The sequence below is a fragment of the Octopus bimaculoides genome, chromosome 1 (genome assembly GCF_046866305.1).
Source record: "Octopus bimaculoides isolate indiv1 chromosome 1, ASM4686630v1, whole genome shotgun sequence".
NCBI classification, from domain to species: domain Eukaryota; kingdom Metazoa; phylum Mollusca; class Cephalopoda; order Octopoda; family Octopodidae; genus Octopus; species Octopus bimaculoides.
Genome location: NC_142928.1, coordinates 41466244 through 41481653, shown reverse-complemented (window position 1 = coordinate 41481653; position 15410 = coordinate 41466244). Strand labels below are relative to the sequence as shown.

At 35.4% G+C, this 15410-nt stretch overlaps 1 protein-coding gene across 2 annotated transcripts in view; it reads right to left on the bottom strand.

The window, feature by feature from the left end:
* The window catches only part of LOC106878933 (kinesin-like protein KIF14), a 51774-nt gene that overhangs the window by 27545 nt on the left and 8819 nt on the right, over window positions 1–15410 (bottom strand). Inside the window, exons 5-14 of one of the 2 annotated variants that reach the window (XM_089350592.1) lie at window positions 14674–14757; window positions 12906–13013; window positions 10605–10721; window positions 9955–10082; window positions 7218–7329; window positions 6224–6287; window positions 3983–4121; window positions 3790–3853; window positions 2056–2240; window positions 999–1101 (exon numbers count right to left, since the gene is read on the bottom strand). In XM_089350592.1, coding sequence (XP_089206718.1) covers window positions 999–1101; window positions 2056–2240; window positions 3790–3853; window positions 3983–4121; window positions 6224–6287; window positions 7218–7329; window positions 9955–10082; window positions 10605–10721; window positions 12906–13013; window positions 14674–14757 — 1104 coding nt within the window. Of the gene's footprint in view, window positions 1–998; window positions 1102–2055; window positions 2241–3789; window positions 3854–3982; window positions 4122–6223; window positions 6298–7217; window positions 7330–9954; window positions 10083–10604; window positions 10722–12905; window positions 13014–14673; window positions 14758–15410 lie in introns of both variants that reach the window. The other variant, XM_014928298.3, reaches the window with a different exon arrangement.

The following is a 15410-nucleotide window of genomic DNA, read 5'->3' as shown; positions in this document are numbered from 1 at the left end:
TGTGCTTACAGAAACATAAGAGTTCATACCATATGCTGTAAGGGGAAAGATACAATTAAACACTTTGGGGGTGGGAGGGGAAGTGATTTTGAGGAAGAGTTCAGTCCAGGGCCTCTGAGACCAGTAGGATCAACTGGTCAATATTTGTTAAAGTACATTTCATTGGTTTGTGAATAGTACAGAATGTAAAGATCCTCTACTTTGTCATCTGACCTGTAAGAGATATCAGCTAATTCTCCCTTTAAACACACCAAACTATTTTAAAATAGTAAAAGATGCACTAGATAATGAAATCCCTAATACCCTTAAAAAGACAGGATGATCAGACATGGTACACATTTGATCATTTGTCTGCTTCAGTGGAGTTGATTTGGGATTGAACAAAATCAACAACATTTGTACATTTATATTTTATAAAGCTAACTGCAGTATTTTGTAATTATTTTCTTTTGAATAATTAGTTATAATTATAAAACTTTTCAAAAGGACACCAAACAATGGAAATAGATGGTTATTCTAATAAATTTACTCTTACCTTGTTTTGTCTTTATCAACATAATATTTGACTATTTTGTTAAGAATTATTTTCCTGTTTATTCAAAAGATATCTACATAAACATGATAGCTGGGTTATTAAGGTGCAAACTGATAGAACTGGTGTACCTGACTACTATAAGCGTATTCAAATATCTAAATTTGAATAACCAACTCTTACTACCACAATGCAACGTCATTTAAATGAACAAGATCTTTTTTCCTGCTTGTTTATGTACATTTTTCCTTAGAAATAAAGATAAGCCATTTCTGTAAGTTTGAATTTTCTTGCATATGAGTAATATTTTATTAATTAGATGCTCTAATTCATATCACTTGAGTAGAAGTGTTATCTATTTTCCAACTAGGTAAACGAAAGCATACAAATATGAAGTCTTTACTTAATAACTTGTTTGAAAATAAAATAATGGAAAGAATTCTAACCAAATAAAATCAATACTTACATGTTGAAGAATAGTTGGTTCCTTAATCAATACACCATTGATATAGCAAAGAGCATTACCAACTGGAGAGAGTGTCACTACACCATCTTTATTAATAAATACGCTATAAACAAGTAATCCATTAAAAATAATTGATATAATATCAAATTTCCAAGTATGTAAAATTAATTAACTTAACCTGCAAGCATTTTTCTGCCATAAATCTATTTCAAGAAATCACATCACTATTACACAAATACATAATTTTCACATATATTTCGCTCTTTCATTTTCTGCTGCTTTGACTAACTGGCTGCTAGTCATAAATCCAGTCATTTTTGAATACCAAGAACTTTTTGTAATATAAACACAAAGATGGGGAAATGAAAAGGATGGGACACATTGATTTTAATGTTTTGCAAGTTCAGTTTTGTGGTAGAAGAGGCAGAGAACATTGTTCTATAGAGTATTATTCTGGTTTAAGTTACTGAATATTCTTTCAGTAAATTATAACTGTAACAGTTTCAAAATCACAGCCTACTAATATGTAAAAGAAGTTAACACGTCCCTCCTAACAGAAATTATTCTGTCTATTTACCAATTCTAATTCACAAGAAACTGGTAAATATATTGTGAATTAGAAATGCAGGATTACTGAATCTATCACAATGTTGTATAAAGATGAACTTTCTAGTGACTATGAACTGTCGTGTATAAAGTGCATACAACACAGACTGGAAGCAATTAAATTAGCATGACTGCTGCAAGAATTAAGTCTGTACAGATGTGGAAAAGCCCTATTCACTCACGCAAAGTGAAAAAAAAAAAAAAAAAATTCTACATCAGAAAGACATATAATTACATTTATAATACAAGACCTTACAAAGTGAGGTTTCACAAAGGAAAGTATAACAATAGTATGCTCATTGGAACCTTGAACTTACTGAATTTCTATATTAGCACAGAATTAAGAAAGATAGAAGGCAAAAGTAAAAAAAGAAGAATAAAGAAAGAAGATGATAATGATAATGATGAAAAAGCAATTACTTCTTAAGTAACAAATAAGAGTGTTACAAACCAGTGATTCTTTGAAATTAGGGCCCCTATTAACTGAATATCACAAACAGAATCGGAAGAACTGTGTCCAACATGGGTGTTTCCATCTTTGATCAAATACAGCAAGACTTCAGATATTTGAGGATCTTCACTTAAATTTACCAAATGTGGTAACGTTTTATCCATTTTTATGATTATACCAGAATTCTGAAAGTAATTGAAAATAAAGCCAATAATGCATAAAACTATCAAATCTATAACAACAACAACCAATGGCTGGTGAAACAAATTATAGGATTATTCAAGGAGTGTTACATAGGAAAATAAGAAACTAATGAAATCACCAACTGCTATATAGTCACAACATCCTTTAAAATGTTGTTTTTATCAGCTCCTCACAAACAACAAGCTCTGCTCTATCCTTCAGTGATTTATAGAGGAGTCTTGGTTATTGCTGTCATTGCCACTACCATTACCATGATCATTTAATGTCTATCATCCATACTGGTATGAGTTGCAAAGTTCAACAGGATCCAATGAGTCACATGATAGCACCATGCACCTGTGTCTTCTTTAGTAGAGTTCTTATGGTTGGATGCCCTTTCTAATATATGTTAAGTTGCTCACTTGACCTAGTTAATAACTGCCCTAGTTCCAGCTTTATGTGAATCAACACAAATCCCAAGTTACTCAACATAATGAGAATAATACTGTTCACATATACAAGAACTGCTTCCCTGTGTCTCAGTTCAGATGAGATCTCCCTTGGTGTAAATCACTCCTGCATTATAATGCCAAGAAGAAAAACATACAGAGATGGTTACAGCAGCACTCCTGACAAGCCAAGTGCATAAAATCAAGCTTCTGAAGATGGGATCTAACCTCTAAAATTAGCTGCATTTGGCCATTACCAAATACTGACAGTCAACTCTATTGGCTGTCAGTACTCAGTGACAGTAGAGTTCTGAACCTTAAATAATCAACTATTTCTCGCGTGCTTACATAACCACTCATTGGTTCAGATAACTAACAATGCTCCCAAACATTATCTGCTGCATCCCATATTAACTGAGACAAGATTAAACAAGCCCAACATCTTTTAACCCTTTCGTTACCAACCCAGCTGAAACTGGCTCTGAGTACAAATGCCTTGTTTCCATAAGTTTTGAATTAAAATCTTCCACCAAACCAGTCACAATTTATGTTCCTAACACTAGCTTAATAATACCTAAGTTATTTGATTAAATTCTTTGTTATATTTAAAGTAATTGTAAGAAACACAGAGCATCTCAAAATAAATACAGTAACGAAATGGTTAATAGAGTTCTTAGAAGAGAGATGCTTTTAGTACTACATGGAGAAGCAAGTAAAGTTGCAGACCTCTCAAACTAAACATTTTACATGCTCCAGCTGTAATTAAAGCTGTACAAATCTGGGGTGTAATCATCAAATGATTTGTAAATAAAGGAAAATATGGTTAACATTGGATTCAGTGAACAATCATAAGCAAAACCATAAATATCTCTTAACTCCTTTCTAGGCTTCCTAATTGATAATATGAGGAACATAGTAAACGAGAAAAATTGTACAACATATGAAAATTGCAATGAAAACTTAAGACTACTTTCTCATCCTGCTCAACAACAATCTAGACATGAAAATCTTAATTTAGCATTTGGAAACACAGTAAATGTAAACACTACCAAATCTAAAAATAATCATTTAAATTAAAAGTATATATAACGAAAGTAAATACCTGAAGTATATCAAGCTGTTTTTTTTTCATTTTCTCGGATTCAGTTAGCTTTATTTCCCAAGTTCTAAAATGCACAATTCATTTAATAATAAATAAAAAAATGAAGATCAACTGTATTCTATTAAAATAAACATTAAAACAATGATGCTGATAATTTAAAGTAAAAAATGAAAATTTTAACAATTAAACAAACCTTTTTAAATTTTGCAGTTCCTTTTCTTTACCACTTAATTCTGAACGTAAAGAAGTAATTTCTGCCAAACGTATTTCATGTTCAATATTTCTACCTTTTGAAGTGAGTCTTTTTAGCCTTTCAATCTCAGCTAAAAGCTCTGTAAGAGATTACAAAATATCAAATTACATACGATGATTTGATGAGAAATATAAAAATAAGAATTTGAAGGAATGTCATCTTCATAAATGCAATTACTTTCATCAGTGATGAGTTGCCTTGAAACACACATAAAGCTGAGCTATTTTCAAAGAACATAGAATTTAAGAAACATTCACTGTATATTAATGATGATATTGCATGTGAACAGAAAACAAAGTAATAATCTTATATTAGTCTAAATATCACAAAATAGGCATTGTTCTTCTTTACCGTTATGACAAAAAAAAAAAAAAACAGTTTTATGCAAATACTTATAATATGAATTATGAAATGACTGAAATTTAGAATTTAGGTGTATGTTTTAAATCATGGATTAATTCTGAACGAGATTTGACATTCTTCAATGCATAAATAGGATTCATCATCATCATTTAACATCTGTTTTCCATGCTAGCATGGGTTGGCCAGTTTGATTGAAAACTGGTCAGTTGAGGAGCTGCACCAGGTTTTGATCTGATTTGGCAAGATTTCTATGGCTGGATGCGCTTCTTAATGCCAACCACTCCAAGAGTGTAGTTGGTGTTTTTACGTGCTGCCAGCACAGGTGTCACTGGCCACAACTACGGTCTCACTTGGCTTGACAGGTCTACACAAGCACAGTATATCGCCAAAGGTCTTGGACACCTGTCACTGTCTCCATGAGGCTCAAATGATGCTTTTTACATGCCAGGCATACAGCACTAGCATCAGCCATGACTACAATTTCACTTGGCTTGACAGGTCTTCACAAGCACAGTATATCGTTCTTTATGTGAAGATCACTAAATATATAAAAATGAAAGTGGATGGTACCTATGAAAGAGGGAGACCCAAGAAGACATGGGATGAAGTGGTGAGGACTGATCTCAGGATGTTGGGACTCACAGAGAAAATAACAATGGACTGAGATATCTGGCAATAAGAGTTTCTAGAGAAGATCCACCCACATCAGTGAACATGAGTTCTAGAAGTGTTGTGTTCCACCTACCCTACCCCAACAAATCAGATTACATCTCCTCTCCCAAACTATCTCTTCTCTTCCTCACATTTCCTCTTCATACACTATGATTATCTCCCACTCTCCAATCCATTCCTCACTACCCTGCTCACTGTAGTGTTGCTTTCCCCACCCCCTCTATATACCCAGGTTCTCACTAGTCACAACATTCCCCCACCCCCACTCACACTTTCTTGGCAATACCTTGATGGCACCTGCCACCATTTATCTCTTTCTTCCTTACTCTACCATCCCATTTATGCTCTGATCCCTGTACATCGTGAGTATACCCTTCACTGCCATCTCTCTCTTGCTCTTGCTGTTTCCCACTCTCTCTCTCTCTTTTTCCCTTGCTCTTCCCTCTGACTGGGCAACCATGTATCTTCTCTTCAGCAGCATACTTGTTTCTAACCAATTCTTGATCTCTCTCCCTCACTCCTTCTCAGCTAGGTAACCATGTATCTCCTTTACAGCAGCACACTTGTTTCTGCCCTCTTTCTTGTTAACTCTCTCCCTGGCTGGATTACCATGTACCTTGTCTACAGCAAGACATTTGTTTCTGTCTCTCTGTCACACTCTAACTTTTTATCATCTGGCACAAGATCACCTCCTCCAATGCCCCTCCCCTCTCAAAGATTCCTTGTCTTGCAAAGTTATTTGGTGACCCTGCCAGTGCTGGTGCCAGGTACAAAGCATTCACTTCACACTGTAAAGTGGTTGGCATTTGAAAGGGCATCCAGCTGTAAAAGCCATACCAAAACTGACCTTGCCTGTGCTGGTGCCAGGTAAAAAGCACTCAGCCAACTCTGCAGGGTGGTTGGTGTTAAGAAGGGCATCCAGCAGTAAAAACCATACCAAAACAGACACAAAAGTTTGGTGCAGTCTTCTGCCTAGCTAGCTCCTGTCAAACTATCCAATCCATGCCAGAATGGAAGGAGGACATTAAACAAAGATGATGATGATGATGATAGATACAAAAATCAACAACACTGGAATATAAATACTTTGAAGTATAAAAATGAGAATTATTAAAAATAACTGCTAAAAAAACTAAATTCTCTAACCTTGAATTTTTTTACTTTTTGTATCTTCATTGATTCGGACACGATTCACAATACAGCTAGCTTGCTGAGCATATTTAAGACACATTAAAGAATATAATATATAATAAAACAAGAAAAAAAAACCCACTATCATTTTTAAAAAATCTCAATAAATTCAATTGAAAAAAATTCTTGCAGCTTCCACTCTTTTTGATAATTTGATTACATTGTAGAAGAGTTATTTAACCACTTACGAATACCCCAAAGCTGTCATATTTACTTCTCATTTATTACTGTCTATTATGAAGTGTCAAAAATTCTTGATTAACTTCTGACAAAATTTCACTGCACTGGAATTGTATCGGTGACCAGGTTGCAGGAGTGCAACAAAATTTCTTGACTTGATCCATCACTTGATTTAACACCAGTGCCTAGTACCTTGAGTAACTTTAGTGGAGTTCACTTCCTTTGCAAGCATTCAAGCCAGGTCTCTAGATTGAGGATATCTCCCCACCCATCAAAGATCCTATAAACAGTCATGGACACTGTCTTCCCACCTGACAATAAGATTTCTTTTTTAAATAGACATTACTATTAAGAAATAACTTAAAGTGAATGTAACAATTTTTGTGTCTTCATAAATAACTAAATGGGACTCTTCCACAACATAATCACTTCAGATTCAGCAAACTGTCTCACACATCAATGCATTTGCCAAATGAGTACAACTCAAAAATATATGGTATATCTAAAATGAAACAATGAAATTTGCAAGGTAGGAGTAAAACTGTAAAGAAAATATAGAATGAGGATCTGAAAAAAACAAAGTAGATTTTAATTTGATGAAATTAAAATTAAACCCTAAAACATTAACTGCAAGAAAAATACAAATAATTATAGGAAAAATTAATTATATATAATAATTTAAAACTGGAAATTAAGGATGCTTTGATATTTTTGGTGTTACTTCTCATCTAACAAATGAAATGATGATAAAATAAAAAAAAGTGATGACAATAAAAGGATATCTGAGAGTACTTAGAGTTTCTTCACAGTGAATATTAGCAGGGCTGATGGTAGCAAGCATTGCTGTTCGAGAATTCCCTCCAAGACTTTCTTTTAACAACCTTTGGAAAGAAAATATGATCAGTGACACTAAAATGATATCAGACAGTATAATAAAAGTTCATCTTAATGAATACTTGCAGGGCTTATGGTAGCAAGCATTGTTGTATGAGAATTCCCACCCAAATTTTCTTTTAATAGTCTCTAGGAATAATTATATGAAATTCATTAGTAATAAAGACATTTTGACTTATCTTTTTAAATTTTAACATCAATAGGTAAAGGAATTACAAAGCTCATGACTGTATGGGATTCTGGTAAAGAAGGGGACAGTGAAATTATTTTTAATAATATATTTCTTCCTTTTTGCCGAAAGTGATTTAAAATTGGGGAAAGTGGGACATGCTAGGAAAACAAAATTGAAATTATTATAAAGAAATTAAATTGTTAAAACTATGAGTATCTATATGGTCCCTTTTCTTTAATGAAATGACTGACCTGACAAACATTTTAAAAAGTATTTTTAATTATCTTCATGAAAAGATTAAAGTTGAAAGAATAAAAAAAAGTGAAAATGACAAAAATTAAATTACAAATATCTGAATTTTTCTAACACATAAAAATCTAAAATTTCTCTTATATATACCATTTAAATCTGAAGATTAATGCTTTTTCTATAGTAATTAATTAGCTTGTAGCGTACACTTCAATGAAATTCCTCTCCTCTCTATTATATATATACATACATACAAACGAAGAAAACAACAGCTAACCTCTGATCGCATTTTGGACCCTGTTGTGTTTACTACTCTGATTGGTTGGTATTGGCCCAATTTGTCTCTTGCTCTACCACACGCCAATATGCAACCCAACCAATCGCAGCCTTCAAATAAGGTCACGTATGGCAGCCTGTTTTTTCTATCTCAGCTGAGCCTACAACTCCTTATAAAAAAATCTAACTTTTCCTCATCTCAAGGTCATTCGGTTCCAGACCTTTTAAGGTCTGGCCACTGATCACACAAGACACTGCCAGTTCCAGCGACAACACAACAGCAGCCACATGGAAAATCCAAATCTGTGTTTACTCCATCCCATGCAGCTGTGGTAGGTTATACAAAGGCGAAACATGCCGCCCGCTCAAAATAAGCGTAGACGAACATCGCATAGCTGTGACACGAGGAGATATTGATAAATCAGGTATAGCTGATCATGTATGGAAAAACAGAGACCACCTCCCCCTGTGGGATGAAGTTAAAATAATAGACAGAGAACACCAATGGAAAATACGAAAACCAAAAGAAGCAACACATATGCTAGGATACAACAACCTCCTAAGCAGACCGAGTGCAGATATGAATAGCATATGGGAACAGGTATTAAGAAAAGATAGGAAAATATTAGATTTATAAGCACTAAAATTCACTCTATAATTGCCCACGGGCATATGGCATAGTGGTTAAGTGCACGGGCTACTAACCCCAAGATTCCGAGTTCAACTCCAGGCAGTGACCTGAACGGCGGCGGCGGCAATGATGACAGAAAGTACCTTAGGAATGAGAACCCAAGTTTGAAATTTCCCCAAGACACCTGATAAAGGCTGGAGGGTATATCAGCCAAAACATTGTGTTAAACAAGATGAGGACAAATATTCATCAAATGTAAATAATGTCCATTATAAGCTGTTAACTAGAAGAATCTTATTCAATGTTTTCTACTTAAAAAAAGAAAGGATATCAACTTTACATCTAATATTAGAGACTTTTAAAGTGGTTTTTCTTTTTTTTTTTTTTTTGCTTTTAAGAAAGTATGATGTGATCTGAGGGAAATTTGGTTATTTCTTGCAGACTGAATGACCATACAGAAGCTCTCTCTCATCTCTAGGTAGTGGCGCTGGTCGTTTTAGAAGCTGTAATTGTTAAGTCAACTTCCTTCACACAAATATTTTTACCAGGCTTAGGATAATTCACAGTTTCAGTAAACCAGATATGTCCAACCATATGGTTACCTTTGAAACCCTACTGCACATTCTATCCTGTACTCTCTATTATTATTCCATTCATTTTTATCCCATTCAATTTATAATCTAGATTATGTATTTTCAAAGGATTAGATTGTAATTGAAAATTTAGAATACAATCTTGGTTTGTATGTAGTCACACAATTTACTTAATTGATCAGATCTTCAGTGATTCTTTGCTATTTGGCATCAACAACCCATCCAAGATGGCTAAACAATATTCAGAAGTATATCCTCCCTCTTCCCTCAATATACTACTGATTTTGCCTCATAACTCAGAAAATTGAGCATAAGAGGTACCATAGTGAGCAAGAAAGAAGAATGTGCTGGCATGGTCATGAGATGCATATGTCTGAGGACAGCTGCATAAAGAAGTGGATGCAATCTGTGGAAGAGGGAGACCTAGGAAGACATGTGACAAAATGATGAAGAACCACATCTGGATGTTGAGTTTAACAGAGGATATGACAAAGGACTGATATGATTGGTAATTTGCTGCGCTTGAGAAAACCCATCTGTCTAAGTAAAGATGAGGCCCTAAAGACATGTTGTTTAAGTCTATACCCCTGCATGCACACATGTTTTAATGAGTTTACAAATATTCTACCTTAGTTTTTAAAGAAATATGTAAAAGTTTATGTTAACATTTAAAATAAGACAAATTAGTTACCAGGTTAATACAGAATCTCTGTATGGGATGAAGACCTTTTTCTTCTTGCTAGCATTAGAAGATACCTCAGAAAGTAAACAAATAACTTTACCAAGTGTCATCAATGATTTGTTGATATTAATACCTTCCTGCAATAAAAACAAAAGTATTTATTAAAAAATTATGTTTTAGGTATTAAAATTTAAATGTAGAAATGGTACCAGGTGCAATTGACTCATTGCATTAATTTCTTACAGAAATCATATGTAGACATAAATTTAACAAAAACAAGTTTAAATTGTAATAACAAAGAGCAATTTGACAAATCTTATGGCTTATTTTTTTCAAAATGATTGGGTTTAGGTTATAAAGTTAAGACAGTATTAATTAAAGCAAAAGTTTCAACAAAATCATTTGATTAATGATGGGAAAATGATACTTATAAGATTTTTGAAAATATATAGCCCAAATCGATGCAATAATAATCGAGAATAAAATATATCTGATTGGAAATCACAATCTCAACAGGAATGTGTTAAGCAGATGCTGGAAATCAAAACATACACACACAAATAGTAAGCATTTATTTTTAATACTCATTTGAAATATTATTAATAAGTTTAGATTTTTGATAAAATATCTAAAAAAGTGAATTCTGTAGATTTACTTACACGGAGTCTCTCCCCAGAAGACTGTGATGTCGACTGTCTTTCACTGCCAGCCAAATCAATCAAGTTTATTCTACTTGAAATGGAATGCTCATGCTTTTCACCATTTAAATCTTCAAACTACAGTCCAAATTTGACAAAATGATGTGTAGAAAAAAAAAAAAAATTGAGAAAATAAACAAAATAATAAAAAAGGTGATGAGAGAGTGATATAAAAAAATATTCACATGATGATGATGTAAACAGCAAATTTTAAGGCAAGATGATGACTTAGTGAAGTTTCAGTCCAATCTTATTTTCCTAATATGTTTGGCAACCTAGTGGTGTAATATGGGGTGTGCAGGGGTGTGTGAACAGCAGAGGGAGGGAGGGGGAGGGAAATTGCTATAGTTTATAAAGTATGTTTCATTTAAGGAGAGTGACAACCAATCTGGTTACTACACAGGGCAACCAAAACCCAATGCTATGCCACTGCAGCAGTCAGACAAGAAAGAGACATGGGATTGGAACTGGGAAGAAGGAAATTATTCTTCAATCAAAGACCTGGCTTGAATTTTTGCAACAGAGTGGATTCCATTAAAAGCACTCAAGATGATTATATTCCTGATCATCATCATCATCATCATCATCATCATCGTTTAACGTCCGCCTTCCATGCTAGCATGGGTTGGACGATTTGACTGAGGACTGGTGAAACCGGATGGCAACACCAGGTTCCAATCTAATTTGGCAGAGTTTCTACAGCTGGATGCCCTTCCTAAGGCCAACCACTCAGAGAGTGTAGTGGGTGCTTTTACGTGTCACCCGCACGAAAACGGCCACGCTCGAAATGGTGTCTTTTATGTGCCACCCACACAAGAGCCAGTCCAGGGGCACCGGCAACGATCGAAAAACCTCATGTGTCACTCGCACAAGAGCCAGTCCATGGGCACTGGCAACGATCTCGCACGAAAGATATCATGTGTCGCCCGCACATGAGCCAGTCCAGGGGCACTGGCAACGATCCCGCTCGAAAGATTTCATGTGTCGCCCGCACATGGGCCAGTCCGGGGGAACTGGCAAACGATCCCGCTCGAAAAAAAAAAAAAAGCCTCATGTGTCACCCGCACAAGAGCCAGTCTAGGGGCACTGGCAACGATCCCGCTCGAAAGACCCCATGTGTCGCCCGCACACGAGCCAGCCCGGGGGCATCGGCAACGACCTCGCTCAAAAAACCTCATGTGTCACCCGCAAGCCGGCCCAGGGGCACCGGCAACGATCTCGCTCGAAAGATTTCATGTGTCGCCCGCACATGAGCCAGTCCAGGGGCACTGGCATCGATCCCGCTCGAAAGATTTCATGTGTCTCCCGCACATGAGCCAGTCTATGGGCACTGGCAACAATCCCGCTCGGAACATTTCATGTGTCACCCGCACAAGAGTCAGTCCAGGGGCACTGGCAACGGTCTTGCTCGAAAGTTATCACGTGTCACCCGCACATGAGCCAGTCCAGGGGCACTGGCAACGATCCCGCTCGAAAGATTTCATGTGTCGCCCGCACATGAGCCAGTCCAGGGGCACTGGCAACGATCCCGCTCGAAACATTTCATGTGTCACTCGCACAAGAGCCAGTCCATGGGCACTGGCAACGATCTCGCACGAAAGATATCATGTGTCACCTGCACATGAGCCAGTCCAGGGGCACTGGCAACGATCCCGCTCGAAAGATTTCATGTGTCACCCGCACATGAGCCAGTCTGGGGGCACTGGCAAACGATCCCGCTCGAAAGATATCATGTGTCGCCCGCACATGAGCCAGTCCAACTGATTATATTCCTTCAATGAGATTCCCCACATTTTCTGTTTCCAAAATTTTACTTACTAGGCTTTAGTCAACGAAACGCTAAAGTAGAAAACTCTTACCCAGAATGCTGCTTAATGGGATCACCTCAATAATTAATAACTTCAAAACAATAGCAAATTAGCTCTGAAGATAATGATAAACTAATTTTCCAGTTAGGATTAATTAAATATCAGTGAGGTATTCATCCTAACCTATATCATATCTGGTACTGAGTTCATGGACAAATAATTCATGTTAAACTGGATGCTTCTATATGATTTGCTTGATAAGAAATGATTAGTGATCATTCAGTTAAGTAGAAAATAAAACTGTAAAGCCAACAGATGATATCTGCAGCAACAAGTAAGCCAATGGTTGTAGGGAAAATCATTTGTAAAATATAAAGGAAAAATAATCATTGAATTTATAAATACAAGTTAAACTCCAATATTTGCAAGAAAATGCAGAATATCTATACATTACCTTTGTTTGGGTAAGTACCATTGTAAAAATAGAATGTGATCGACTACTTTTATCATTCATTCCAGTGGAAGCTGTAGCACGATTTTTGCTGCCAAGGACAATCCAAGTCTAAAATATATGGAAAACCAGGTAGAGTTGATATTTAATAGCTGATATATAATGACCAGATATTTAAATGACTGTTACATTAATTACATCACCATTCATCACCAAAATTTTTCTTTCATACCAGGATTTTCTGAAACAGCACATTCCTTCTCACTTTGTTAGATTCATTATCTCAATCATAGCTCTCCAATACAACAAAATTAGAACAAAATCCTTCATTTCATCATTCTCTACCAATTTACTATAAAGTAGTAATACAAACTTTTTTAATTTTCAAAATTTCTCTAATCCTTTCAGCTAACATATTATATAAAAGGAATTTTAACTTTTGTGTCCTCATAAGGAATGTTCACAACTTGAAAATATCACACTAGTAAGGAATTAATTATGAAATATGTCAATCACAAATTTTGTTGGCTCAGAAGACAATGCCTATATTTTATGTTTTTAATACTTTAAGATATAATTCAAGTTTATTACTGAAAAACATTCCATTTATATTATGCTCTGTGACACATTATCCATTCATTTTGTAATTGTATCTCTTCTTTCTTCTCCTTTTCAGATTACAACAATTTCAATTTTCTTCGTAAGATATGTGGCCCTTCAAACCCACTTCCAACAAGATTATGTAATTCAGTTAACTGGACTAAAATAATACATATATCATACGTGTATATGAACTCATATCATCCCCACATATGAATCTTAATATCACCATTATGAAAGAAATTTAATGCACTGCAATAAACTATAAGCCTTTTTGTTTGGGGTACCATTTACAGAATAATGTAAAATTCCACTGAATGTAAAGAAACCAATATATCACTAATGCAAACAAAAGTTGTACAAATCTAGGCTTGTATATCATGAATGAAAAATGATGTGAGTGGATTATCAATCCTTTTGCTAGTTTGAAGGCTGAATCAATTCAATATTTGCAAAGCAGTGTTTATTTATAATATATTGAAATATTCTACTTTCTGTGTTGTGGGACAATTAAAACAACATACTTTACCAAGGGAAAAAAATGTTATTATTCCATTAGCTAATATGCTTAATCTGTCTTGCCTCCTCAATGCTCTGTAGCCTCAGTTCATATCAATGCTTTCTTCTTCTTCCCAAGGAAATACAGGTGTATTTTTATTTTTACTTGGTCTGGAGAAGGGAGCTGTGCCCATGGCCATTGCAGGCCCTCTATGACTGGCAAGATCAATGTGGAGAAAAATGGAAAGGTGGGAATACCAGGGATGTGACATTCTATAGAGAAATAGCTAAGTGTAGTGGTTAGCATGGAGACTGGAAGCAGGTTACGAAGGGGGGGGGGGAGACAAGGGAGTTGAAAATGCCTTAGTGGAGGTATATGACTTGCTATCTCAAAGGAGTAGAAGCCACTGTTGCAGCAATAAAAAAGGCAGAGGGAGATGGCATGTCTGTAATCCAGAAGTTGGAGCATATCAATGAATAACTTTCTGTCAATTAGTCAGGTGGCCTTTGTTTGGATGTTATCTAAGATATCTGAACATGTTGCAGTGCTGTTTCAGATGTGAGACCATAACATGCTTTCCCACCCAACTTGATCGACCAACTGCTGCATAGGTGATCATCCACAGAGCCTAATTCTTGAACAAAAATGTAGAAAAATAAAGTACTGGCTTACCTGAATATCTTCAAAGGAATTAACTACAAATGTAGAAAGTCCTTCAATATAAGGGCCCAAAACAGGGTGTTCACGAACTTTTAACTGAAATCAAAAAATTGTAACATTATTAACATGTTTTTTTTTTAAAGCTAATCAAAATAAGAGCAGCATTGTCTATGACCATAGCAAGACTTCTGAGACTAATGAACTGGATGTGGTTGATGTTTAGCATGTATATCTGTAGGTCAATATTTAATGATAAAGAAATGGACAGGTAGGGAATTCAAGAGGATTGCAGTTCTGAGGAGGAAGGATTAAGTTGAATGTTAGTGCAGGGTCTGTAAGGTGAAATACAGCAAAAAGTGAAAGGTGGGTCAATTGAAATGACAAATAGATAGTTCAGAGGGATAGAGATAGATGTAACAATAGAAGAGAAAGGGAGAAGAAACATATTAGTGAAGTAGTAATGAATCATTAACAGTTAATCAAAGGGACTGTGTGTGTATGTGTGCATGCTTGCACACATGCATGCAAGAAGCAGTATGGTTCCATAGATGATAGGACTTTCTTGTAGGTGTTAGTTGAATTTTGTATGGAGTCGGTCAGGGATGAAGTTTAGGGAGGAGTATAAAGAACAAATGAACATAAATGAATCGGGGAAAAAGATTTTGAACCGAAGTAACAGGAAGTTATTGTTGATATTCAGGTGATACAGAGAGAAATGAATAATAAGGAGAATGAATTCTACATATATG